Source organism: Sorex araneus, chromosome 3, assembly GCF_027595985.1.
Source record: "Sorex araneus isolate mSorAra2 chromosome 3, mSorAra2.pri, whole genome shotgun sequence".
NCBI classification, from domain to species: Eukaryota; Metazoa; Chordata; class Mammalia; order Eulipotyphla; family Soricidae; genus Sorex; species Sorex araneus.
The window spans coordinates 197,517,047-197,544,583 of NC_073304.1; the positions used below are offsets into that span (position 1 = coordinate 197,517,047).

Consider the following 27,537-nt stretch of genomic DNA (forward strand, 5'->3'; position numbering starts at 1 on the left):
AGATTTATATATAGATGTCCATAAAAGTTGTGTTGTTTTTTTCTTTTTGGGTCACACCCTGTGATGCTCAGGGATTACCCCTGGCTCTGCACGCAAGAATTACTCCTGGTGGTGCTCAGGGGACCATATGGGATGCCAGGAATCAAACCCAGGCCAACCGTGTGCAATGCAAACACCCTATCCATTGTACTATCATTTTGGCCCCAATAAAAGTTTTTATTTGTAATAACTAAAACCTGAAACAACTCAAATGTCTGTCCACAAGTGCATGGGCAAAGAAAAATTGTAGTAGATCCTAATGGGATATTACTCAGCTTTTGTTTCATGGGGACTACTAATAAATAAGACAATATGGATGAATCTAAAATTATTATTTTGAGCAAATGAAGCCTTAGAAAGTATGTATTAGGGGCTGGAGCAATAGCAGAGCGGGTAGGGCGTTTGCCTTGCACGCGGCCGACCCAGGTTCAATTCCCAGCATCCCATATGGTCCCCTGAGCATTGCCAGGAGAAATTCCTGAGTGCAAAGCCAGGAGGTAACCCCTGTGCATTGCCAGGTGTGACCCAAAAAGCAAAAAATTTAAAAAAAAGAAAGAAAGTATGTATTAGATAGAGCTGGAGAAAGGGGCTTGTCTTGTACGCAGTTGACCCAGGTTGGATCCCCAGCACTCCATATGGTCCCCTGAGCACTTCCAGGAGTAATTTCTAAGTGCAGAGCCAGATGTAACCCCTGAGCATTACCGGGCATTGCCCCGCTGGATGTATGTACTAGATTATTCCATTTATGTGAATTTGAGACCTGGCCAAACTGTGTGCTGATAGGAGCCAGGACAGTGGCTGTCAGAGGCTCAGGTGGTGATGGGATCGACTCCATGAAGGAACTCTCTGGGGTGATGTACATATACAACTGCATTAGTATATTTAAGAGAATGGCTCTATAATTTATCTGTATAAAGCTTATAGTGTTGTTTTGTGTTTTTTTCGACAAGGAGATACACTTCAGTGCTCAAGGGCTGTTTTTTGCTCTGTGTTCAGGAGTGACTCCCTGGTGATGTTTGGGGACCCTGTATGGTGTTAGGGACTGAACGAGGGTCAGATGTGTGCAAGGCGAGTGGGCTAACCTCCTGGACTAGCTCTCTGGCCCTAATGTCTATCTTTCATGTGCACCAGCATGTACTCTTTTGGTACTACTAAGTCTCATATCAATCCTAAACTGTTTCGCTTTGTTTTTTATTGTTGTTATTTTGGGGCCACACCCAGAATGTTCAGGGGTTACTCCTGGCTCTGCACTCAGGAATCACTCCTGGAAGTGCTTGGGGGACCATATGGGATGTTAGGGATTGAACCCAGGTCAGTCACATGGAAGGCAAATACCCTAGCTGCTGTACTATGGCTCTGACTGCTCCATCCTATTCTAGAACTTGATATTTATTATTCATGAATAACATGAATATAAGAGACATTTGTCATATTGGTAATATTGATATAAAACATAGTCTTAATTTTATGGTGATACTTCATTGTATGCATGCATCCTGACTTATTTATCTGATTCATAATTATTACTGGACATTGAGTTTATTATTTTTTTAAATCTTAATTATTATAAGCAGTATGGTAGTAATGCTTTTTGCATGTAATGTATTAGCTTCCTTTTTTTTTTTTTTGCTTTTTTTTTTGGGGGGGGGTCACACCCAGCGATGCTCAGGGGTTACTCCTGGCTTTGCACTCAGGAATTATTCCTGGCAGTGCTTGGGGGACCATATGAGATGCCGGGGATCGAACCCGGGTCGGCCGCGTGCAAGGCAAATGCCCTACCCGCTGTGCTATCGCTCTGGCCCCTGTATTAGCTTCCTTGAGATAAAGTCTCAAGTGCAAATTTATGGGTAAAAGCAAAACATTCAGAAGTTTGATAGATATGACCAAATTTCCCTCCATTAGAAGACTAGCCCAGGAAGTTTGCTTAGTGATGGAAATGTTTTGGGTCTGGAGAGATAGTACAGTGACTCACACACAGCTGACCTGGGCTTGATTCCCCGGCACCATATAATGGTACTGAGCACTGCCAGGAGTGATCCCTGAGAACAAAGGAGATGTTCTGCGTCTCCTGTCCATACCCCACTAGAGGAGGCTGCTGATCATGTGAAATGGAACTAAGTTTCGCCAAATAAGAGTTTTCATTTTTTTTTCCGCTTTTTGGGTCACACCTGACGATGCACAGGGCTTACTCCTGGCTCTGCACTCAGGGATTACTCCTGGCAGTGCTCAGGGGACCATATAGGATGCTGGAAATTGAACCCGGGTCGGCTGTGTGCAAGGCAAACGCCCTACCCTCTGTGCTATTGCTCCAGCCCCGAGAGTTTTCATGTTTTAAACTATAATATATTTTTTGTTAGTTTGTTAGTTTGGGGGGCCACACCCAGCAGTGCTCAGTGGTTACTCCTGGTTCTGTACTCAGGGTTTAATTCTGGAAGGCTTGGGGGACCATCTGGGATGCCATCTATCAGACCCACATCGGCCATGTGCAAGGCAAATGCCCAGCCTGCTGTACTATCACTCTGGCCTTTTTTTTTTTTTTTTTTTGCTTTTTGGGTCACACCCAGCGATGCTCAGGGGTTACTCCTGGCTTTGCACTCAGGAATTGCTCCTGGCAGTGCTTGGGGGACCATATGGGATGCCGGGGATCGGACCCGGGTCGGCCGCGTGCAAGGCAAATGCCCTACCCGCTGTGCTACCGCTCCGGCTCCGAGATTTGCCCCGAGATTTTATTTTATTGTTTTGCTTTTTGTTTGGATCGCACCTGGCAATGCACAGGAGTTACTCCTGGCTCTGCACTCAGGAATCACCCCTGGCGGTGCTCAGGGGACCATATGGGATGCTGGGATTCGAACCCGGGTCAGCCGCATGCAAGGCAAACGCCCTACCCGCTGTGCTATCGCTCCAGCCCCATCACTCTGGCCCTTTTTAACCACAATTTTAATAGAAACATCTGAGTTTCCCTCTCTTATCCATGGTGAAATGAAGCCCTTTGTGCTTGAGTGCTGTTTCAGAACCCTGAGAACTGAGGGTAGAGTAGGGGACAAAGTATTCCCCCCCCACACACCGCACTGCATTTCTCCCTTAGTTTTATTCATTCATTTTGAGCCCAGCTTCAACCCTTGGCTTCAGGATCTTTCGTGCAGGGTTTCCCAAGCCCTCTCCCAGCAGCCAGGACCAGCATGGCGGGTCACTGAAGACAATCACAGGATACCTGTGTGCTTGGCATGAGCGCTTGAGCACTGATGCCCCTGGGCTTAGCCGCTGGTGACTTGTTTGCTTTGAGGCCCTGACCCACGAAGACACCAATGGCTGCCAGCAGCTCAAGCCTCTGTTCTCCCCTTCCCAGGGTAAGGGACCCAAAGCTGTCATCAGCATCAAGGACTTGAACGCCACCTTCCAGACCGAGAAGATCGGGCACCCCCATGGGCTGCAGATAACCTACAGAAAAGAGGGTCACCTCCGGAACCTGTTCGTGTACCACGAAAGCGGCAAGGTGAGAGGCGGGGCCGGCCCAGCTCACCTGTTTCCTAGACGGCGGCTGCTGCTGGCCTTCCTGGAGGGGCACTGCAGATGTGGACAGAGGTCTGAGGAGGGCAGCGGGAGGACTCTGGCAGGGACCCAGGCGGTGTCAGCAGCATGCACCATCAGGGAGGGCAGTGAATAGAAGGGCCTCATGTTGGGGGTGGCGGGAGGCCAGGCAGGGCCCAAGATTCTGAACATGGAAGGGGGCAGAGGACAGGCTCCGGCAGCAGCGAGCCAGTGTCCTACTGCTCAAGCTGGGGCCCTGGACCCACCATGTGGATGTGACCTGAGAACTCACCACTCTGGGCCTCCTGAGTTAGAAACTGTATTTTCTGACTGGAGCAGTCGTACAGTGGGGATGACGCTTGCCTTGCAGATGGCCACCCTGGGTTCAATCCCCAGCACCCCACATGGTGCCCTGAGCCATGCCAGGAGTGACCCCTGAGTGCAAAGCCAGGAATAAGCCCTGAGCACCGCCAAGTGTGACCCACACACCAAATGAGAAAGAAATTGCATGTTAGTAGGTTCTCTAGGCGCTCCTTGTACACATTACCCATGGAGAAGAAATGACCAGAGGCCCTGCAGGAAGTCAGCCTGTCAGAGAGGGGCAGGTCTACAAAAGGTCTAATACCATGTCCAACCTATTGAGCTATCTCTCTGGCCTTGGGCATCATTTCTTTAATTTTTTGTTTGTTTGCTGAGGGATTACTCTTGAGCATGCTCATGGGTTCCTCCTAGCTCTGCACTCAGGAATCACTCCTGAGTGCTTGGGGGAGTGCTCGGGGGACCATAAGGAAGCAAGCACCCTACCCATGGTACTATGGCTCCAGTACCAGGCATCATTCTTAATTCTCAGAACACCCCAGGAGATGTTTTATCCCCCATGTTATTGCTCATGGTAAGTACATCGCTAACACAACCAGTGGTTCCCAAGTCCTCCTTTATTTTACCATCCCTCTGGCCTCTTTAAGGGGGAAGGCATAGCAGTAGGAGCTGGAGCCAGAGGTGGGACTAGATCTTCCCAGTGAGCCTGAGCCCTGGGGGATGACCAGCAGGCACCATGCAGACTTATGCTTTCTCCATGGTCTGTGCAGAGCTCCTGGGAATCACAGTGAGAGCTGGACACGGCCATGCCCTTCCAGATGGGTTTCAGGGACAGTCACTTCCCCATGGGTTCTTATACTCAGATCCCAGAAGTTTTGTTGTTGTTGTTGTTTTGTGGGGCAGGGCAGGGGGGGAGTTTATTTTATTTGGGGGTTCACACTCACTGGTACCCAGGGCTTACCCCTGGCTCTGTGCTCAAGGGATCACTTCTGGTGAGGCTCAGAGACCCAATGGGATGCTGGAGATTGATTGTCTCTTTATTTTTTAAGTTTTTGGCTTTTTTGGTCATATTCCTGGCTCTGTACTCAGAAATCACTCCCGGCAGTGCATGGGGGACCATGTGGGATGCCGGAGATAGAACCTGGTTCAGTTGCATGCAAGGCAAGTGCCCTACCTGCTGTATTATCTCTCTGACCCCCCATAGAGGGTCTTAAGGGCTGAAGAATCCTGAATTATGAAATTGAAGACATTTCATTGCTATGATGTGCATTGCAAACATCAATTATGATTTGCTTATAACTGTGACCGATGCCAAGGACAATTCTCGGGCAATTCCACACCCTTGTTACTTACTCACTTACTCATCCTGAATACAGTCTGGATGTGAATCCTCATTAATTCTGGGAATGGGTGGCTCTCCAGAGTTTCTTAGCCAAGAGGGGTGAGCTGGGGAATAAGGTGCTCTATGGTGGAGTGGAGGTTGTGCTGGGGGCCAGACAGGAGGCTTGTGGTGTCATACAGGAAAGTTAGGAGATGGTTGAGGGATATACAAATTTGACGAGGGGTCGGAGAGATACTACCCACGCAACTGATCTGGGTTCAAACCCTGGCACGCTTTATGATCCCCGAGCACTGCTAGGAATAATTCCCGAGTGAAGAGTCAGGAATAACTCCTGAGCATCGTGAAGTATGGCCCAAAAACCAGGGGGAAAAAAGAAAGAAAAAAGAAGAAAGAATTAACTGACTGTGGCTGACTATGGGCTGGAGCAATAGCACAGCGGTAGGGCATTCGTCTTTCACACGGCCGACCCGTGTTCGATTCTTCCGCCCCTCTCGGAGAGCCTGGCAAGCTACCGAGAGTATCGCGCCTGCACAGCAGAGCCTGGCAAGCTACCCGTGGCATATTCGATATGCCAAGAACAGTAACAATAAGTCTCAAAATGAGAGAGACGTTACTGGTGCCCACTCGAACAAATCAATGAGCAATGGGGTGACAGTGACAGTGGCTGACTATGGTGGAAAATAGACACTCAAATCATCTTAAAGGGGACCTGGGTTTGATCCCCAGCAACTTATAGTCCCCTGAGCCCACCAGGACTGATCGTTGAGTGCAAAGTTAAGAATAAATCCTGAGCATAGCTGGCTGTGGTCCTCCCCCGCCCCCAGATTTTTTTTTGGTCTGGGCCTCCTGAGAGATCGGGTTCAGACAGGGAACATGATGTGTGTGGGGACATTCATAGTGTTACATGTGTACACACATGTATATGTCTGAGAGAGAGCACACAGGTATACTCTAACACGGGCACATTGTCCTGTGGTACTGGAGACTCAAGGAAATCTCACACCTGTTCTTTTCTCCAAAGTCTCCACATTGGCATGAAATCTCCTGTGGATCCTTTTCCTGAAGCCACCCCGACTGCAGCTGACTTTGGGTCTTATGTAGCTGGAGGCGTGGAGGCCACCAGACCAGGCAGACTCTGTGATTGCCCCGACGTCCTAACTGGAGAGGCTCCTGTGGCCGCCCCTTGTGCCAGGGGTGCCCTGGTGGGGTGCCCACAGCCTCTGGCATGGACGATCACTATCTCCCCTCCGCTGTCCTGGTGTGGGGTATCTGAGCGCCCACACTCATTTCCTTAACACCCAGCTTCTCCGTCAGCCGGGCATGAAGGGGGTCTGCAGAGAGTGTGGCGGAAGCCAGGCAGATGATTGGAAAGTGCAGGGTCAGCTCTAAGGCAAACAAGCAAGTCCATGTGGGAGGCTGAGGCAATGACTCAAACTTTAGGGGCCAAACAAACTGGTATGCAGGCTGGATTTGGCCTCAGGCTCCTTAGTTTATGGCCCAAGAGAATGTTTGTGGGCCACACCCAGTGATGCTCAGGGGTCACTCCTACGCTGCACTCAGGAATCACTTCTGGTGGTGCATGGGGGACCATATGGGATGCCAGTGATTGAACTCAATTGGCCGAGTGCAAACCAACTGCCTTACCTGCTGTGCTACCTCCAGCCCAGGCCCAAGAGACTTTCTAAAGTGAAAGCTGGGACTGATCTTTCCTAGAATGACCCAGTTCTTTTAGTGCTGGAGACCCCAGAAGGTGTTTTTATTTGATTTTAAATTATTTTTTTGTCTTCTTTATTTTTTTAATTAATTAATTTTTTAAAAATTAGTGAATCACCATGAGGGTACAGTTACAGATTTATACATTTTTGTGCTCGTGTTTCCCTCATACAATGTTCAAGTACCCATCTCTTCACCAGTGCCCATTCTCCACCACCAATAAACCCAGTATCCCTCCCACCCCCCCAATACCATCTCCTCCCACCCCACCCTGCCTCTGGGGCAGGGTATTCCCTTTTGTTCTCTGTCTCCGATTGGGTGTTGTGGTTTGCAATAGGGGTGTTGAGTGGCCATTGTGTTCAGTCTCTTGTCTACTTTCAGCACACATCACCCTTCCCTCGGGGTCTCCAAACACATTTTACTTGGTGTTCCCTTCTCTATCTGAGCTGCCTTTTCCCCAGAATGTGAGGCCAGCTTCCAAGCCATGGAGTCAACCTCCTGGTACTTATTTCTACTATTCTTGGGTGCTAGTCACCTACTCTGTTATTTTATATTCCACAGATGAGTGCAATCTTTCTATGTCTGTCTCTTTCTGACTCATTTCACTTAGCATGATACTTTCCATGTTGATCCACTTATATACAAAGTTCATGACTTCATTTTTTTCTAACAGCTGCATAGTATTCCATTGTATAGATGTACCAAAGTTTCTTTAACCAGTCATCTGTTCTAGGGCACTTGGGTTTTTTCCAAATAAATTATTTATTTTTAATTTAAAAAAATTAAATTGAGAGGCTGGAGTAAAAATTCAGTGGTTCGATCCCCGGCATTTTGTATGGTCCCCCAAGCACCGACAGGAGTAATTTCTGAGTGCAGAGCCAGGAGTAACCCCTGAGCATCGCTGGGTATGACCCAAAAAGAAAAGAAAATTTTTTTAATTGAATTACAGTGAGATATAAAGTTGTTCATGATTGGGTTTCAGTCATATAATGTTCCAACACCCATTCCTTTGCCAGTGTACGTTTCCCACCACCAATATCCCCAGTTTCCCTCCTGCCACCTCCTCACCCCAGCCTGCCTCAATGGCAGACGCTTTTCTTTTCTCCCTCTCCTGCTCTGTCTCTCTCTTTCCTTTTGGGCATTACGGTTTGTAACACTGGTACTGGAAGGTTTTCATATATGACCCTTTACCTCCTTTACCAAGATCAGCACTCAGATCTTGTCAGAGTGATCATTTCCAACTATCATTGTCATGGACGTCTCTTCGCTGTCCTAACTGCCCTCTGTCTCCTCCTCTACCCTCCCCACTCTTCTGGCAAGCTTTCAATCATGGACCAGTCCTCCTACTCCTTATTTCTACTGGCCTTGGGTATTAGTCTCAGACTATTTTTTTTTTTTTAGGGAGAAAATAAACATAGGCTCTTTATTCAGAACTTATTACAGCCAAGTGAGTCAATCATTTGCATTTAACAGAGCAAAACAAGAAGTAGGAAAATTTTACAGTGGAGAAGGGGAGAGGCATAGGCTATGTTCTTATGGGAGGTTGCTCCCACAAAGTGAAAGCTAGCTTGCTAAAATCTGGGCGTTTTATGAGACTGGCTTAAAAAGTTTATCTAACGTCTCTAGTAAGCTTGGTGAAGTTGGGAGACAGGGAAGGTTGAGTTCTTTATCAAATTCTGGATATTTTGGAATGATTATTGATATTTTGGATTGATTTCAGACCTGGGGTATGGTTCAGACTATTTTTTTTATATCGCACAAATGGGTGTGATCATTCTCTGTCTATCCCTTTCCCTCTGACTCATTTCACTCAGCATGATACTCTCCATGCCCATCCACATATAAGCAAATTTTATAATTTCATTTTTCCTAGCAGCTGCGTAATATTCCATTATGTAGATATACCAGTTTCTTTATCCATTCATCTGTTCTCGGGGACTTGGGTTGTTTTCCAGACTCTGGCTATTGTGAATTGTGCTGCAATGAATATAGGAGTGCAAATGCCTTTACTGGATTCTGTTCTGGGGGCCCTAGATTATATTTCCTGAGTCCCAGTATTGCTAGATCGTATGGTAGCTCAATTTCTGGTTTCTTCAGGAATGAATGCCAGCTGGATCCCAGAAGGTTTTAACTCCCAGGACAAGATTGCTGAGAACTCCTGTGAGCAGATTGAGGCCTGCAAAAGGGCAATTATGTTTCATTTCTTTGCAACCATAGGCAGAGGAATTTCCCAACCACAGTAAAGTGTCACACTGCAGCTATCTGAGCAGGTCTTTCTGCCTCTGGATGCCAAATTCTTTTTTTTTTTTTAATTTCTTTTTTTTACTGAATCACCATGAGATACAGTTACAGACTTACAAACTTTCGTATACAAAAGATCGAGTATCCATCCCTCCACCAGTGCCCATTCTCCACCACCAATGTTCCCAGTATCCCTCCCACCACCACCACCCCATCCCCCATCCCATCCCCGCCTCTGTGGCAGACACATTCCCTTCTACTCTCTCTCTCCTTTAGGGCGTTGTGGTTTGCAATGCAGGCATTAAGTGGCCATCATGTTCAGTCTATAGTCCACTTTCAGCACACATCTCCCATCCCGGGAGGGCCCTCCAGGCACCCTTTACTCGGTGGTCCCTTCTCTATCTGAGCTGCCTTTTCCCCCAGCATGTGAGGCCGTGGATGCCAAATTCTTAGGGGAGAGAAATAACCGGAGTGCAGACTCTGTGGCCAAGAAGAGGCGGGGCTGCCACTGAGGCTGCAGTTCGGGTGGCAGGCGGGAGGGTTTGAGCTGGTGGGGCGGCTCTCCTAGAAGCAGGCTTGAGCTTCACCTACTACCCCACCCCACCCCCCACACCCAAATCTACCATCACAATCTAAACTGCCCTTGGTGTGCTGGGCGTGTGCGCCCACTGGCTTCCTGCCAGCGGGCTGGGCTGCCCTGGGTCTCACGGTCCATCTCTTTGCCCCCGTCTTCTCTGCAGGAGATAGTGGACTGGTTCAATGCCCTCCGAGCAGCTCGCCTGCAATACCTGAGGGGAGCCTTTCCCGAGCTCCCCGAGTCCGAGGTGAGTTAAGTGTGGACCCCAACTTCCAAGTCTCCCCTTCCTGTTCCATCCGCCTCTTCCTGAGTGCCGACCTTGAAGACCTTCAGGGGCCAGGCGAGGCTGCTTTGCAGGCCAGACCTTGAGACATGGGGCTGGATACTTCAAAGGGAAAAGGGGGGTTTCTTCTGGGGGCTTAGGGGCTAGAGCTTCCCCAGAGGGCAAGGCAGCCTCTCAGCAGGAGGCGGGGTGCTCCCCACGAGCTTTCCATGCGGGGGCTCTGCCATCATCAGTGTGCTCAGGCTCCAGGTCTCCCTACTCTGGTTTTTATCCTTTTGGTTTGGGGGCCACACCTGGCACCTCCTTGGCTCTGCATCACTCTCTGAGCATCTGGCTAAACGCCTGACCCGATACAGTACAGTGGGTAGGGCTCTTGCTTGTGTGCGGCTGACCCAGGTTCTATCCCTGGCATCCCGTATGGTCCCATGAGCACTGCCAGGAGTCATTTCTGAAGGAAGAACCAGGAGTAACCTCTGAGCACTTGCAGGTGTGCCCCAGCACTGCCCCTTCCCCATTCCAAGACCCTGTGAATCCTGGCCTGTTCTTCTTCCAAACCATTAGGTCCTCCTTGAGACCTTAGCTGCTGTGTCATTCCCAGTCTGGAAGGTCTGGAATCTAGAACATTCTATTTGGGGGCATGGGAGGTGGTATTGGGCCACACCCAGTGATGCTCCGGCCTTCCTCCTGGCTCTGGCTCTGCATCCAGGGATCACCCTGGAGAGTCTCATGAGGATGCCAGGGACTGAACCCCGGTCATCTGCATGCAAGACAATCACCCTTCCTGCTGTAGTATCACTCCAGCCCTTCTAGAGTACTCTAGAAAGATCAAGGAGCTAAGTGTCAGGACTGGGCTCCGGTCCAGGCCCAACTCTGCCCCAATGGCCACTCTGTGGCCCAGGGCCCTCAGAGCTGCGGAGTCAGCGCCCAGCGCTGGGGAAGCACTGGACTGGGGGTGGCGGTGGGGGTGGGGCGGGCGCTGCCCACAGCAGGAGGACAAAGTGCAGATGCTCAGCCGTATTTCTCTGGGCTGCTTCTCCAACTCTGCTGACCCGGGCAGAAGAGAGAACAGTTTGGTTTTTGGCCAATGTCCTCAGTGTCCTCTTGCCTCCTCCTGCGTCCTCCACAGTCACCATCACTGCACCCCTACTGTACTCCCCCCTCCCCCCATCTCCTCTGACTTTCCTCCCTCCCTCCTCCACCCTGTACTGTGTGTAGTGTAAAAAGCATGTGGGGTTCTGGGCAATTGCCCAGGCCTAGTTCAGACATCGGGATCCAGAAGCCAGGCCAGAGAGTTAGCTCCTTGTACAGTGCGCATGTTCTGTGCATCTGAGGTCCTAGGTTAGAGCCCTGTCACCCTAAACATCAGTTCATACAAATAATAAAGCAGGGGCCGGAGCAATAGTACAGTGGGTAGGGCATTTGCCTTGCATGTGGCTGACCCGGGTTTGATCTCTGGCGTTTCATATGGTGTCCCCTGAGCACTGCCACGGGGGTAATTCCTGAATGCAGAGACAGGAGTATTCCTGAGCATCGTCAGGTGTGCTCTGACGGAGGCAGAGACGCTGAGGTGTTACTGAGAGCAGGTCACTTCACCTCTCTCATCCTGTGTCCTCCTGGGGACCAGTGCTGCCTTTCCAGGGTTGTTGTAAGCATCAGGGAGCTGGGCCAGAGCAATAGTGCAGCTCGGAAGGCGCTTTTGCCTCGCATGTGGCTGACGGGGTTTGATCCCCAGCACTACATGTGGCCGGATGTGGCCCAAAGGAAAGAACAAAGCACTGGGAGCCGCAGTTCTGCGACATAAAGATCTCTGCCAGCCTGTGGCCTTCTCCTTCTCATGATTTCCCAGAGCTGGAACTGCCCCTGGCTTGGGTCACATCGAAGCTCTTGAGCCATTTGGAATAATTTCCCCTCCCAGATAAAGGAATCAGAACCTATGCCATGGTTTTTACAGAAAGGCTTACATTTTCTCCCTTTTCTGCCTTCCCATGCCTATTGCCTTGGCCTCACTCCCCGTGGCCTCTGCTCTGGGCCCTGGGGTTCTGGCGAACATACCCTTTCTCTCACAGAAGCAGGAGCTGGCATTTGAGGCTCTGGACTTGCCAGGAGCTGTTCCCAGAGCGTAGGAAGTGGCACTGTTCCCTGAGCTTCTCTGAGCTAAGAGTGGTTTGCTGAAAGGGGACCTGGGGACCAGGGGACCCAGTGTCCTTCCCTTGTAGATGGAAGCAGGCCCAGAGAGTTGGGGGATTCGCCGAGAGAACCCAGATGTTTCGTCAGGACTGGAGCTAGAGTGGAGGTCTGCAGCTCCTTCCAGAGACTTCTGCCAGCTGCATCTGTCCTTACCCCCTCCGGCCCCGTGTCAGAATCGTAGACAGTGATGGGCTCCTGGGCGGGGCCTGAATAAGGGACTCAGGCTTGTTAAGACCTCAGCCTCCAGGGACTGGGGTGATAGTACTGTGGGGAGGGCATTTGCCTTGCACATGGCCAATCTGGGTTCGATCCCTGGCATCCCATATGGTCCCACGAGCACCGCCAGGAATAATTCCTGAGTGCAGAGCCAGGAGTAAGTCCTGAACATCACCAGGTGTGACCCAAAAGCTAATAAATAAATATATAAATAAATAAATAAGTATACCTCATTCTTGTGGCCCAGTGGTAGTGCCACCTGTATCCATTAATCTCTGTGCCACTTTACATCCTCATCTGACCAGCAAGGTGCCTGGGACAATTCAACTAGGTCTTAGACCTTGTTTTGTTTTGTTTTTCTTTTCCTTCTTTCTTTTTCTCTCCCTCCCTCTCTTCCCTCCTTCCCTCCTTCCCTCCTTCCTTCCTTCCTTCCTTCCTTGTTGTTGTTGGGTCTCACCCATCTATGCTCAGGATGCTCAGGGCTTACTCGGGGCTCTGCATTCCAGGATCACTCCTGGTTGGCTCAGGGTGACCATATTTGGTGCTGGGGATTGAACCCGCATCAGTTGTATTCAAGGCAAGTGCTCTCCCCACTGTGCTATGGCTCCGATGCACTCTGTTGGTGGTAATAACGCCCACCTCACAGCAGGGTCTAGCATTGCATCCAGAGCTGGGGACCAGCCTTAGCAGCAAAGCACATGTCTGGCATGCATGAGAGGTCTAGGTTCCACTCCTGGCACCACAAAAATCAAACAAGGACTTCCTGGGTCACAGAGGACCCACAGACCTGCCCCTGGATGCCAGCAGGGTCTCGGGGAGCCTCTCCTTCTTCCCCTTCCCAAGGCTCCTGAGAGGTCCTCGTGAGTCCTTCAGCACGATGAGGCCAGCCCGGTGACCCACACAGACATCTGGGATGCTGTCAGCTGGCTCTGTCGAAATCCAAGTGTTGTGGCCAGACCACATCCACATATAACCCTGCGCCCCTGCCCCCGTACACACATCCTTCCCCATTCCACACTTCCTCTCTGCTGGGGACCTGGTGAAGTGGGGGAGCCTTGAGCTCTTTGGCTGTGCATCAGGGGGTCCGCCTGTGTCTCTCTTCTCCAGCTCGCGTCCCTCATCACCTGGAACTACCTCAAACAAGGCTTCATGGAAAAGACTGGCCCGAAGGTATTTTCTCCGGCTCCAGGGGGACCTGAAGGGTCTTGGCCCAGTAGGCGGGCAGGGGCGGGGGTGGGGGAGGTGGGAAGGGAAGTAAACCACCTTACTTGGTTTTCTGGGGTGACTGAAGGGCCAAGGGCCTGGTTGGTTGGGGTGCGGCTACCCAGGGTGAGCTTGAGGGTAGACCTCGTCGATATCACTGTTGGTGTCTGTCCTCTTCACCGCCTCTAATGACCCCTGTCCTGGGAAAGAGACGAGGGACACCGTGAGGGACTGTGGCTCTGTCCAGAACATTTATGTGCGTGTTCTGGTGGTCTCCCAGGCCCGACCAAGTGACACAGGGGCTTTGGGTTGGTCTGAGGAAGCACAAGTTTCCATCCATGTTGGGTGCCATCAAGGCTGTTTTCCTGACCCCCGTAGATGGTCCCGAGGGCCGGGAGCTCCGGGGAACTGCAGGGAGACACATCTCAGATCCAGCCTGGCTGACAGCTTCAGGGGAGGCTCTGGGGAGGCCGTGCAGCAGTTGTGAGGGAAGGCAGCAGGGAGGAAGAAGGGAAGAGGGAGCAGCATCCTAGTATATTCTTCTTCTCTTTAGCCAGGGTGCTCCCTGGGGACCCTCTTGCCGCAGTGCTCCCTGAGTCCTCGCTCCTTTAGTTGTGCTCACATTCTTTGTTGAAGCACACAAGTCGTGGTGCTGGCCAGGAACTGCTGTGGAGCAGGGACACACTTTCTGGTTAGGGTGCTCTCCGGGGCGCTCACCCACCTTGATGTGGAAGTTACACACATCTGACTGCAGTGTGGCTAGAAGGCACTTCAGTGCCAGGGATCATAATGGCTGAGCTGCTAGGACCACTCAGCCCATGTGGGGCACCAGGGGTTTGAACTCATGTCCGTGTGTTTGCCAGGCAGTTGCTCTGAGCCACTCCAGCCAGTGTGTATGTGCATGTGTGAACATGTGTGTGTGTGTGTGTGTGTGTGTGTGAGCTATGTGGGACAGGATGGCCATGAGGACTGAGTGAAAGCTTAGGCCTGGAGCGATAGTATATCAGGTACGGTATTTGCCTCCCATGCAGCTGACCTGGGTTTGAACCCCCGTATCCCACATGGTCCCTGGAGCACCGCCAGGAGTGACCTCTGAGCATTGCCAAGTGTGGCCCAAAAACCAAAAGAAGAAAGGTTTTAGGTATTAGTGTGAAAGGAAGGCGCCTCAGAGGTTGGCTGGGGGCAGAAGGCCGCATGTGTTGTTTTCTTCCTCCATCTCCCCCTAGCTCCTGCCCCCAGAACGGTCTTCCCCCTGACCTCGGTTACAATCTGGCCAAGGCTGCAGCATCAGCATCACTGTGCAGCAGCCACTTCCGATTGCCCCAGCTTCCTTCTTCTGACCCTCAGGTCTCAGCCTGAGAGAGAGGAGTGAGTCTGCCAAGCCAGAGCCTCACCTGCAGGCAGGCTATGGGTGGGCAGGTGGGCAGAGCCTGGGACGTTTGGCAGCCTCAGGGAACAGTGCGGGAGTGTCTGACGGTGAAGTGGCACTGGCCCGCGCCAGGGTGGGCCTCTAACCACTGGGAAGCCCAGCTGGGCTGACCCGAATAGGAGGATCTCTCTCTTGCAGCACAGAGAACCTTTCAAGAAAAGGTGGTTTGCCTTGGACCCCCAGGAGCGCAGGCTGATCTACTACAAGCACCCGCTGGTAAGAGGCACTGCCAGCTCCTCCTTTGGGTCTCCCCGCAGATGGTGGAGGGGGGATCCCTGCTGGTCAGCTGCAGGGGCGAAGCCTGGCGGGAGACATGCACCCCTCTGCTGTGTGGGTCATCCCTGTGGGGGCAGCCGTTCTGCCTCTCCTGCTTGGGGAGCCCTCAGTGTCCATCCCTCGTGCCATGGTCCTGTCTGAGTGTCAGTCCCCAGGGCTCCCTTCTGAGCAGGGCGGGGGTGGGGACAACTGTGAGGCACAGTAGTAGATGGGGGCGTGGAACTGGGCTCTCTGGGCCCCAGAGGCTTCCCCGGGGTGGGGGGGAGGGCTGAGCATGCCTGTTTCCTCTGAAAACCCTGATAATGCCTGGAATGACTCCCCGTGGCGCCCCTGAGTCACCGAGGCACAGTGAGCACTTCCCAAACATCAGGTGTTGTTCGAACCAACGAAGGATGTGGAGGATTTATACGACCCCTTTCATTTTGCAAGTTTGGGGTCCCACCTAGGTGGAATCCCCAGCAGAGACCCCCTGCCCTTTCCTGTCGGTGACGCTCCAGACAGCAGAGCCCGGGGAGCAACCCCTGCCCCAGGCAGGCTTCGATGACCACACGTCCTTTCTCTCCAGGATGCCTTTGAGCAGGGCCAGGTGTTTCTGGGGAGCAAGGAGCAGGGGTACGAGGTGCACGAGGACCTGCCCAAGGGCGTGCGGGGGAACCGCTGGAAAGCCGGCCTCACCGTGGTCACCCCCGAGCGCAGATTCATCCTCACCTGCCCCAGCGAGAAGGAGCAGCGGGAGTGGCTGGAGAGTTTCTGGGACGTCCTGGGCCGCCCCCTGACACCCCTCAACCTTCTCAGTAAGATGCTGGGCCGAGGGTGGCTGCACGCGCTAAGGCAGGAGAGGCTGTTTGGAGGTTATCTGGGGCTGGGGGGGGGGGGGCTACAGAGCCCCCGTGCTAGGTCATGGCTCCTGACGGCCGTTTCCATTTGCTTCTCCTGCTGCCAAAGGAAAGAGTAGACGGTGCCCTGCACTACCTGTGGGCCTCCCTGAGTTTTGGAGTGAGATAGGGAGCCTTTCCCCGGCCCCCCCGCCCCCCCCCCCCGCCAGCCTCTGCGGAGGCGTGGCTCGGAGGAACATAGGAACATGGTGTCTGCACAGCCCAGAGGCCAAGCAGCCCGATTCCTTTTTCTCGTGAGAAAACCCTGGCTTGTTATTCTTAGCTCCAAGCGCTCCTGCCGGGCAGTGCCTGGGAGTTGGGTTCCGCCCACTCCCTCCGGGAAGGATATTTTTAGCATCCTTTCCCTTATCCTGTCCCCTCTCTCCCGCTTCTCCTCCCCTTACCCATCTGCTGATAACCCCGTGGGGAAAGAAAAGTCAAGGGGTGGGGGATGCCCTTTGGAGCTTGAGCTGGACACTTGTCATGTCTGGGGTTCAGGGAGAAGTTCTGTGTCCGGGACAGTAGACATTAAAGGCCAGGGAGGAGCCGGGTGGGCTGGAGAGAAGCCTTCACCTGTGGGACGCCCAGCTTTGAGTCCCAGTACTGCATAGCCATTGCCCTGAGCACAGTGCTGGGAGGAACCTCTGAGCACCAACAGGTGTGTCCCTGAAACGAGCCAACAAAAGAGTAGACACTGAGCAGGTGGCCACATGGGAGAAACACCCAGGCCTTTGGAGTCTGACCTTTCCAAACTCCCCAGGCTAACAGAGAGCCTTAGAAACACATTTGCTGGGGAAGCTCGTTGCTTTGTTTTCCCTGATCCTGGCTGGCTGAGTCTTGTTTGATCCTGGTCTGTGCGTCCAGCTAGCACTGCCCTTCCCGTCTGTTACTCTGTTATCTTCCTGGCGCCCTCGGTCACTGTGTGGGCATGGCCCCCCCCTCAGTTTTTCCTTTGTCCCCCGCAGCAGCGTCCACAGATGGTGCCAGCCACAGCAGGTGACCCATGAAGGCTTGTGCTGGTCACTAGCCACCCGGAGCTCCAGTGGAAAGGAGGAATTCTCGCTTCAACCCTAGTGTCCCTGCAGGCGTGTCCTGCTGTGGGCAGCCAGCGCTGACAGCAAGTGTGCAGAGACTGAAGATTCTGCCTTTACCTGCTGGTTCCTGGGGCCTCCAGACTGTCCTGCCTTGGAGGTCAGGGATCTAGGAGCTGTCCTCAGGACTTCCGAAGTAAAGGCATTGCAATGAAAAGGGGCAGCGATGGCACCACACAAGTGGCATGTTGCTCCAAAGCAATAAAGATTTTAATCAGGATCACGAAGAGAGACCATGAAGAAAGAATTGGGCAAAGCCACGTTTGGGATTCTCCACAACACAGCTGGGCCAGACTCTAAAAATAAAAGATAAAGTAGGCTTCCCCAAGACAGGGGCATAACAACCGAGCACAACCCATACTTCTTGAGTGGATCCTGAACTACATAGTAATAGGGAGATAAAGAACATAATTAAAATCAGTAGCTGGGGGCTGGAGTGATAGTTCGGCAGGTCGGGCCCTTGTTTTGATCTCTGGCACTGCATAGGTATCCAGACTACCACTAGGAGTGACCCCTGAGCGCAGAGCATGGGTGAGCCCTGAGCACTGGGTGTGGCTCCAAAAACAAAATAAAATACATAGTAGGGAAGATCTGAATGTGGATGGATATTAGCTAAAAGCATAAGATTATAATACTTCTGTATTTGTAGAGGAGAATGTCTGGGGGGAAATGTAATATCTACAGTTGACTTATGTAGTTCAGCAAAAAGAAGTGTCTGTGTACATACATATGTAAAAAGTATATACATATATCTCTAATGTGAGAATATACAGAGTGCAAGAGAGAAAACGGGCCTTTGTGCAAATGTCAGCAACTAACAAGTGTAGATGAAGTATAGGTGGTCTTTCCGGTTCTATTTGTGCACATTTTCTATAAATGTAAAAGTTTTCAAATTAAAAGCTGGGGAAAAATTTTTACATAACCTCTACTTTTCACTCTTCAAATATGGTTTATCTACATGGATCTAAAAGTTTCCTAGAGGTACTGGGGCAATAGTACAGTGGGTAGGACGTTTGCCTTGCACGTGGCCGACTCAGGTTTGACCCCAGCATCCCATATGGTCTCCCAAGCACTGCCAGGACTAATGCCTGAGTGCAGAAACAAGAGTAATCCCTGAGCATCTCTGGGTGTGATCCAAAAAGCAAAAACAAGGGGGCTGGAGCGATAGCATAGCGGGTAGGGTGTTTGCCTTGCACGCGGTTGACTGGGGTTCAATTCCCAGCATCCCATATGGTTCCCTGAGCACCGCCAGGAGTGATTCCTGAGTGCAGAGCCAGGAGTAACCCCGGTGCAATGCCAGGTGTGACCCAAAAAGCAAAAAAAAAAAAAAACAGACAAAAACAAAAAGCAAAAACAAAATAAACAAAAAATCCGAATGGTTCCTGGAGGCATTCTATCTATCATTGTAAACATTTCAGATGCATCAAAGTTTGGCTAATAAAAACAACAAAACAAACCAACTAATCAAACCCTATTGTCTGCATATCGCCATGCCCTGGAAGAAGAAAAACTGAGGAGAATACTTCCTCAGGTCCCTGGGCTGACAAGTACCCAGTCCATGTGCCAGGGGCTGCTTTGCCATAAACCAGAAATCTAGGAAAACTGTACAGTGGGCAAGGCTCTCAGATACCAGGATGAGGAAGTTGAGTCTAACTTGAAATTCAACGGAGGCAACAAGGGTTTTGAGCACCTACCAGGCGCCATCTTTGTGCCCAACTCTGGGAATAGTCTGGAATCACAAGATCTGGTTCCTGCTGTCAGAGATGACAGTGCCAAGACCTCAGCAGCCTCAGAGGCACTGTGAGACAATGAGGTGAGTGTTCAGAAAGGGGAAGTCTAGGCTGCCAAGGGAGTGTGTGGTAACAGGGCTGCGCTGAGTGGGTGAGGGAAGCCTCCTTCATTTGCAGAAAGACTGAGGAGGCTGGGGTTTACCTCGTGTTAGAGCATAAGACAGACAGACAAACAAATACACACACACACATACACACACTTCGAAGTTAAAATTTTAAAAGCTGTTTAGAGGTTCTTCAAAGGGAAAAGGATGAAGGAAACAGGAAACAGTATACTGAGGGAAGAAAACATTTAAAGGCCCCAGAGTGGAACCTGTGATAGATTGGAAGGAGGAACTGAAGATCTCCAATGGCTGAAGTGTTAGAGACTCAGAATATTCAGACCTTGGTTTTGATTCTTTGTCTCCTCAGTGTTGTGTGGGAGGAAGTTGAGTGTTTTTATTTTTCTGGGAAGCATTGGGAAATTGGGTGTTTTCTCTTGATTCTTCTGGGAAGCAGAGAGGGGAGCCTGCTTTTTATGGGTTGCTCCCTGCAGAGGGCAAGCAATGCCATTGGACATCATTCTTTTTTTCTTTTTCTTTTTGGGTCAAACCCAGCGTTGCACAGGGGTTACTCTTGGCTCATGCACTCAGGAATTACTCTGGGCAGTGCTCAGGGGACCATATGGGATGCTGGGAATCGAACCTGGGTAGGCTGCATGCAAGGCAAATACCATACCCACTGTGCTATTGCTCCAGCCCCAGGACGCCATTCTTTCTTTCTGCTTTTTCTGGGTTTTTTTTTTGGGGGGGGGGGTAGGGGGAGGTTAGTGGGTTTGGGCCACACCCAGATTTGCTTAGGGCTTACTTCAAGCTCTGTGCTCAAGGATCAATTCTGATGGTGCTCCGGGGACCCTCATGTTGCTGGGAAATCAAACCCTAGTTCAACCAAGTGCAAGGCAAATGCCTTATCCTCTGTACCATGTCGCTGGCCCCGCGTGGGCATCATCCTTGAAGTTGCTGTGCTCAGAGGGAGACATGAGCACGTCCTCCTCAGCTGCCCAGAGCAGCTGGGGAAGATCCAGGTCAAACAGTCTTGGTTGAATATTTAGGGTCGGGGGCTGGATCGATAGCACAGTGGGTAGGGCGTTTGCTTTGCATGTGACCAACCCACATTTGATTCCCAGCATCCCATATGGTTCCCGGAGCACCACCGGGAGTAATTCCTGAGTGCAGAGCCAGGAGTAAACCCTGAGCATCGCTGGGTGTGACCCGAAAAGCAGAAGAAAAAAATAAAGAATATTTAGGGTCAGTCGATTTGTTTTCCTTTTTTTTTTTTTTAAAACCACATGTGCACTGTGTTGGCTGTGCTCTGCAAAGTGCTGGGAATGACAAGGTCAATAAAGGCATAGTTCCACCCCTAAGGAATTTGTGGACTAGAGGAGAAGAAAAATAACTGGCAGTAAGTAACATAGCTACTTTAGGAGTGAACTGGGATGTTCACTCCTCGTGAGAAGGGGTGAAAGGAAGGCAGGAATCCCTCAAAGGGACCGAGTGAGGACCCCAGAGACACATGCCTCAGGCGTGGCCCTGGGTTTGTTCCCTGGCACCATGACTTCAGAACAAACAGACCAGGGCTGGAGAGATAGTACAGGGGTTAAAGGGCTTGTCTTGCTTGGGACCCATCCAAGCTCAATCCGCCGCACCCCAGATGGTCCCCCTAGCTCTGCCAGGAGTGATCCCTGAGCACAGAGGCAGGAGTAAGCCCTGAGCACCGTCAAGTTCCCCCCCCTTCCACCCCCCCAACACAGCTCTAATTTATACCTCATTAGAGTTCCAGCAAAAGAAGAAAAACTGCAGACAAAAATGTGTTGGAAAACATATTGAAACCTTTCTAAGTTTGGTGAAGCCAGGCAGAGAGGGAGCTCAGTAACCGTGAAGGTGGGTCAATATAAAGAAACTCACACCAACTAGTTATTTTCAATCAGCTGCAAATCCAAGATAAAGATACTGAAAGCAGCCAGAGGGAAAGGATACATCGCACACAAGGGAATATTGTTTCTCCTGGGAAACAAGGGAAGAATGATAGCTTTGAAGTGCTGGGAATGTGGCCGAGGGTGGGAGCACATGCCTCACGTGCTGAAGTGTGAAAGGACCAAAAAAGTCCTCTAGAGAAAAATCACTTTCAAAACTAAAGATAGCATGTGCAATAAGGATAGTTAATGTGCACTAGACAGAAGCATCAAGCAAGGAATAAAAGCAAGTTACCGCTGAATTCTATCATTAAAATGGCAAATTTTTGTTTATGTCTATACATTTTGCTTTTATTTTGGTTTTTGCCCACATCTGGGGGTGGTCTGGGGCTAATCCCAGCTCCATGCTGGGGGACTTGGTGGTGCTGGGATGGAACCCTGGCCTCTTGCAGACAAAGCAAGCACTTAGTCTGTTATCTCTCTGGTGTTTTAATGTTGCCACAATAAAAAAACACCCAAAGGGGCTGGAGCAATAGCACAGCGGGTAGGGTGTTTGCCTTGCATGCGGCCGACCCGGGTTCGATTCCCAGCATCCCATATGGTCCCCCGAGCCTTGCCAGGAGTAATTCCTGAGTACATGAGCCAGGAGTAACCCCTGTGCATCGCCGGGTGTGACCCCCCCCCAAAAAAAAAGCACCCGAAAAGGAGATTTTGTTCAAGGTAAAAATATTTCCAAATAATCAAAGGTAATCAGTCTTGCTGCAGAACTGCAATATTAAGAAATGCCTTGTAGCTGGGGCTAGAGCAATAATATAGCATAGAGTGGGTAGGTCTTGCATGTGGCCAACACAGGCTTGATCCTCGCTTTCCAAATGGTCTCACAAAACCACTGGGAGTGATCCCTGAGTACAGACAGAAGTAAGCCCTGAGCACTGTTGGGTATCCCCCCCACCAAAATAATAATAATAATAATAATAATAATAATGGGGGGCCAGGGATGTAGCTCAGAAAAGAAAATAAAGTTATGTTAAATAAAGTTTTTTGGGCTGGGAAGTCTAATCTGACCTTTGGGAAACAAGGAAATGTAATAGTGAGCATAAGCATGTAAGTAAATATAGAAGACTATTTTACTCTTAAATTATTGGGGCCAGAGAGATAATTCAGTGGGTAGGGCATTTGCCTTGCACATGACTGACCTGAGTTCGATTCCCAGCACCCTATCTGCTGTACTATCTCTCTGGCCCCAGTTCAAAAAAATATATATATATAGTATATATAATATATATAGTGTGTATATATAATATATATATGCTTTTTGGGTCACACCTGGAGATGTACAGGGGTCACTCCTGGCTCTGCACTCAGAAATTACCTTTGGCAGTGCTCAGGGGACCATATGGGATGCTGGGAATCAAACCCGGTTCGGCCGAATGCAAGGTAAACGCCCTACCTGATGTGGTATCTCTCCAGCCCCCTGAAATATTTTTTGAGGCAAGGAGTATTAATAGAAATAGAGTGTTTTAGTACAATGAAATGTATCATTGGTCAAAAGGTAAAATGACTAGGTTGGGGGTAGTGCAGGCATATGGGTGGGGCATACAGTGTGTTAGCTTGAGCCCTGGTATCACATGGCCCCCAGAGCAGCACCAGGAGGAGCCCTGGAAGTCCCTAAGTACCTGGGCGTGGCCCTGGTGCTCTCCAGCACTGCAGGGACTCGGCAGCCTCGCATCCATGGTGCTAGCATTCAGTGTCCTGGGAGAAACCCCCCCCACCAAGTCCCCTGAGCACTGTGTAGGAGGACCCCCTGCCAACAAAGATAAAAGCCATTGTTTATGTGCCTAGTTACCAAACTCCCAAGTACATAAGCAAAACTTGACACAATTTAAGAAAGAAATAGATGCCAGCATGTAAGTCAGGTCCAATGCTTGTCTTGCACATGGGAATCCTGGTTTTGATCTCCAGCATCTCCCCGACACACAAAGGAGTAAAGGGGTGGGGGACAAATAGCCATGGAAAGGGAAGAAAGAGAGCAGAAGGGGAACTAGAAAGATTTGTAACTGAGTGGTAATGAACATGGACTACATCAAAAGTTAAATGATGCAAAACCAAGGCTGTGTCTTAGCTATAATCTGTACCTTGCCTGTGGATCCTCAGCACTTCAAAACAAAACTAAGTTTAAATAACACAGTTAAAGAATTTCAGGCAGGGCCAGAGTGAGAGTACAGCAGGTAAGGCATTTTGCCTTGGGCACAGCCAACTTGGGTTTGATCTGCAGCATCCCTGAGCACGGCCAGGAGTAATTCCTGAGTGCAGAGAGTAATCCCTGAGCATGGATGCGTGTGACCCAAAAAAGCAAAAAAACAAACAAAAAATTAAGAGCCAGAGAGACAAGGTCCAGTAAGGTCCTAGTCTGATCCCAGTTTGATCCCCAGCACTGCCTCACAGCCAGGAGTGATCCCTGAGCACAGAGCCAGGAGTAAGTCCAGGTGTGGTCCAGAAACCAAAGTCAGTAAAAACAACAAAGAGGTGAAAGAAGTGATTACTGTGGAGATAAAGGGTTAGAGCTTGTGCTTTGCATGTGGAAGGACTAAGTTCCACCCCAATGCCATATGATACTCTGAGTACGAAAAGCAATCTTTGAGTACCAAGTCAGAAGTACCCCAAGAGAGAGAGGGAAAAAAAGATAGAATTAAAGAGAAAGGCATAAGCATCAAGCTGTATTGACCTTGGTAATTACTTTTTGTTGCCAGATTATCATTGAACTTTGAATTATGATCAATGCAGCTGAGGAGATGAATTTTAAATTTTTATTAATCTTATATAGATTTTATTGATTTATGGTACTTAATTTTGTTGGGGTTTTCAATTTTTTTGTTTATTTTTGAACACACCCAGTGATGCTCAGGGGTTACTCCTGACTCTGCCCTCAGAAATTACTTTTGGCAGACTCAGGGGTTATATGAGCTACCGGGGAATTGAAACTGGGTCGGTTGTGTGCAAGCTATTGCTCACATCAGCAGAAATCTGCTCATTTTAGCCACTCAGAGACCCAAGCATTTACCCACTCCCTGGGAATCAACCCAGGGCCACATACATGCTAGAAATATGCTCTATCACAGAACTATACACGTGGCCCCAAGAGCACACACTTTTGTGGTGGCTCTGAGGAAATCACACATGGCTTCTGCTGCTGGAAGGCACTTACCAGAGGCTCCAGAAGTTATCTGTCCTTTCAGACTCCTTATGGAGGGTGCCAGAGTCTCTTCTGATTGGTCAGCTTCTAGGCACCGGGCCTTCCTCTAGTATTCTGATTGGTTACACCCAGGGTGCAGCTCACTCACTCACTTTAGTTCTCAAGTGATGGTGCCAGGTGTTAACCTGGGCCACTCCATCTTTCCATCTTGTTTTTCTTTTTCTCCTTCCTTCCTTCCTTCCTTCCTTCCTTCCTTCCTTCCTTCCTTCCTTCCTTCCTTCCTTCCTTCCTTCCTTCCTTCCTTCCTTCTTTCCTTCCTTCCTTCCTTCCTTCCTTCCTTCCTTCCTTCCTTCCTTCCTTCCTCCCTCCCTTCCTTCTTTCCTTCCTTCCTCCCTCTCTCTCCTTCCTTCCTTCCTCCCTCCCTCCCTCCCTCCCTCCCTCCCTCCCTCCCTCTCTCTCTCTCTCTCTCTCTCTCTCTCTCTCTTTCTTTCTTTCTTTCTTTCTTTCTTTCTTTCTTTCTTTCTTTCTTTCTTTCTTTCTTTCTTTCTTTCTTTCTTTCTTTCTTTCTTTCTGCTTTTTGGATCACTCCCAGTGATGCTCAGGGGTTACTCCTGGCTCTGCACTCAGGAATTACTCCTGGTGGTGCTTAGGGGGCCATATGGATTGCTGGGGATCAAGCCTGGGTCAGCCTCGTATAAGGCAAGTACCCTACCCGCTGAACTATTGCTCCAGCTCCAGCTTGTTTTTAAGGGGTGTGTGTGAAGGGGTATCTCCCAGTTGGTGTTCAGGGTTTCCTGAACACCCCAGGACCCCACCAGCAATCCTCAGTGGATTACCGCAGAACCCGAGCATGCAGTTCCGAGGGTTCACCCAGGCCACCCTAGCCTTGTTTGGGGGTGTCCAGGGCTGCACCTAGTATATGCTAGGGGTGGGACTAAGCAGATGGTTCCGGGGGTCTAATTGGGCCTGGCACATGCTAGAAAATGCCCTAACCGCTGTACAAAACCTCCCCGCCCCTAGTTTTACACTTAAAACCCGCTGCCATGATTCATGATGCTTACAGGGTAATGTCGCAGAAGGCCAGCAGAGAGCAGTAAGGTGAGCGGGGCACCGTCTGTCTGCAGATCAGGGATTTTCAAAGCCTAGGTCCCACGCTGAACTCTGGCTGGGCCTTAGAATCATCTGGGGGCGTTTTTTAAAACTCTTGTGGCAAACAATAAAATACAGCTCTTGGCGCCGGGCGGCACAGCGATTGATTACTTGAAACTTGCTTCCCATGTTGCATACGGGGTTGTGTTGGAGCCTTAGAGAAACAGGCTGAGCACATTTGCATAAAGAACGCTGGAGTCTAATCCTTTCTTTTTCTGCTTTTTTTTTTGGGGGGGGGTGTTACACCCAGCAATGCACAGGGGTTACTTCTGGCTCATGCACTCAGGAATTACTCCTGGAGGTGCTTGGGGGACCATATGGGATGCTGGGAATCAAACCCGGGGCAAACGCCCTACTGGCTGTGCTATCACTCCAGCCCTTTTGCTTTTGTTTTTGAGCTACAATAGACTGTGTTGAAGTCTGACTGTGCTCAGGGATCAACCCTGGCAGTGCTCTGTGAACCAGGTGGCCGCAAACAAGCACCTTGCCTCATGTTCTTACTACCTTTCCAACCCTAATCCTACATCCTCTCCCCCACCCCAATTTAAAAAAATTTAATATTTTTGTTTGAGCATCACACCTGGTGATGCTCAGGGGTTACTCCTGGCTCTGCACTTAGGAATCACTCCTGGGTGGGGCTCAGGGGACCAAATGGGACGCTGGAACTAGAACCTGGGCTGACTGAGCGAAAGGCAAGTGCCCTACCCACTGTACTATTATCGCTCTGGCCACGGTCTTAATCCTATTCTCTTATTTTTCTTTTGAAGTTGGTGAACCCCCGTGGGTAGAGAGCAGAGAGATGGCTACTTTCTCCCCATCCACTTCGGCCAACCAGGACCTGCTGAGAAAGTCGGCCATGAGCCCTTGCATGGCACCCACCGGCCAGAACCCCTCCCCCATCCCCCCCAGCCCCACTAGGTGGTCGTCAAGCCACACCTGAAGCCCACTTGACCTTCTTGCAAAGGAGTTAACCCCCACCACCCGATTTCTTGGGGAACCTTGGACTCCGACTGGATCGAAGAATTGCTTTTTGCAGGAAAGGAGAAGCCAGTCCTAGGCCTCACCCAGGCCTCCCGGGTCTTCGTCCTTCTTTCAGGAAAGAATTTCAGGATACAAGCAGAGAAGCAAAAACAGATTTTATTTGAAGGCTTTGAGGTAGGGGAAGGAGGGAGAAAAAGGGAGAGAGAAAGTAATGTGCTCAAGAGAGAATGTGGACTTCTCCAAGGGTAGAGAGAGCTCCTACACACACCTCAAGAGGGGAGACGCAGGCGACACATGTGCTGGGGCGACACAAAACCTCTGTCACGTGGGGCCAGAGCCATGGTACAGCGGGGAGGGCGTTTGCCTTGCACACGGCCGACTCGGGTTCAATTGCCAATTGCCGGCATCCCATATAGTTCCCTAAGCACCGCAAGGAGTGATTCCTAAGTGCAGAGCCAGGAGTAACCTTTGAGCATCAATGGATGTGACCCAAAAAGAAAAAAAAAAAAAGCTCTGTCATATGCACACTCTTCCTTTGTTCAAGTTGGTTTTTAATAGGGTTTCCCCCAAAAGGCCCCACGTGGGGCCTGCCTGCTAGGTAAGAGCCCATTGGTAGAGTGGTTGGTTGCTGAGGGTGTTGGGATGGTTTTCTTTGAAACTTCTTTTCTTGACCTTTGTTCCCAATGACTGGATCTTCTCTTAGAGGGTGTGTCCAGCCCTTTCTGGTCTGGGCTAGCTCCAGGTAAATGTCTTATCAGGTTGTAGCTGTTGTAGTTACAAGGTGGGTCTGGAGGCCCTTAGTGCTAGGTGATTGTCACAGGGGCCCTTCCCTAATCTGCCTGCCTACATCTCTTTCTCCTAAGGGTGCTTGAGGTTGCCTGTTAATGGGGTGGTATCAGGAGACATCAAGCTAAAGGAAACTGGGTGCAAAGTTGCCAGATTCTGAGTGCCTGGGGCAAGCTGATTTCCTGAGGGGTGGGGGGAGAAGAGGGAGGAAGAGGAAGAGGGAAAGGGAGGAAGAGGGGGGAGAGAGAAAGTGAGGGGGAGGAGGAAGGGAGAGAGGAAGGGGAGAGGTAGAGGGAGGGGGAGAGGAGAGAGGTGGGGTGAGGGAGAGGCAGAGAGAGGAGGGGAGGGGAAGTGAGAAGGGGAAGAGGA

General features: G+C 50.5%; 1 protein-coding gene across 2 annotated transcripts in view; it reads left to right on the forward strand.

The window, feature by feature from the left end:
• Positions 1–19,275, forward strand: part of ADAP2 (ArfGAP with dual PH domains 2) — a 34,847-nt gene extending 15,572 nt beyond the window's left edge. Inside the window, exons 6-11 of one of the 2 annotated variants that reach the window (XM_012932751.2) lie at positions 3,386–3,532; positions 9,922–10,005; positions 13,552–13,614; positions 15,215–15,292; positions 15,918–16,146; positions 17,193–19,275. In XM_012932751.2, the coding sequence (XP_012788205.2) occupies positions 3,386–3,532; positions 9,922–10,005; positions 13,552–13,614; positions 15,215–15,292; positions 15,918–16,146; positions 17,193–17,227 (636 nt within the window). In that variant the 3' untranslated portion in view covers positions 17,228–19,275. The remainder of the gene's footprint in view (positions 1–3,385; positions 3,533–9,921; positions 10,006–13,551; positions 13,615–15,214; positions 15,293–15,917; positions 16,147–17,192) is intronic. The other variant, XM_055133316.1, reaches the window with a different exon arrangement.
• The last annotated feature ends 8,262 nt before the right edge of the window (positions 19,276–27,537 follow it).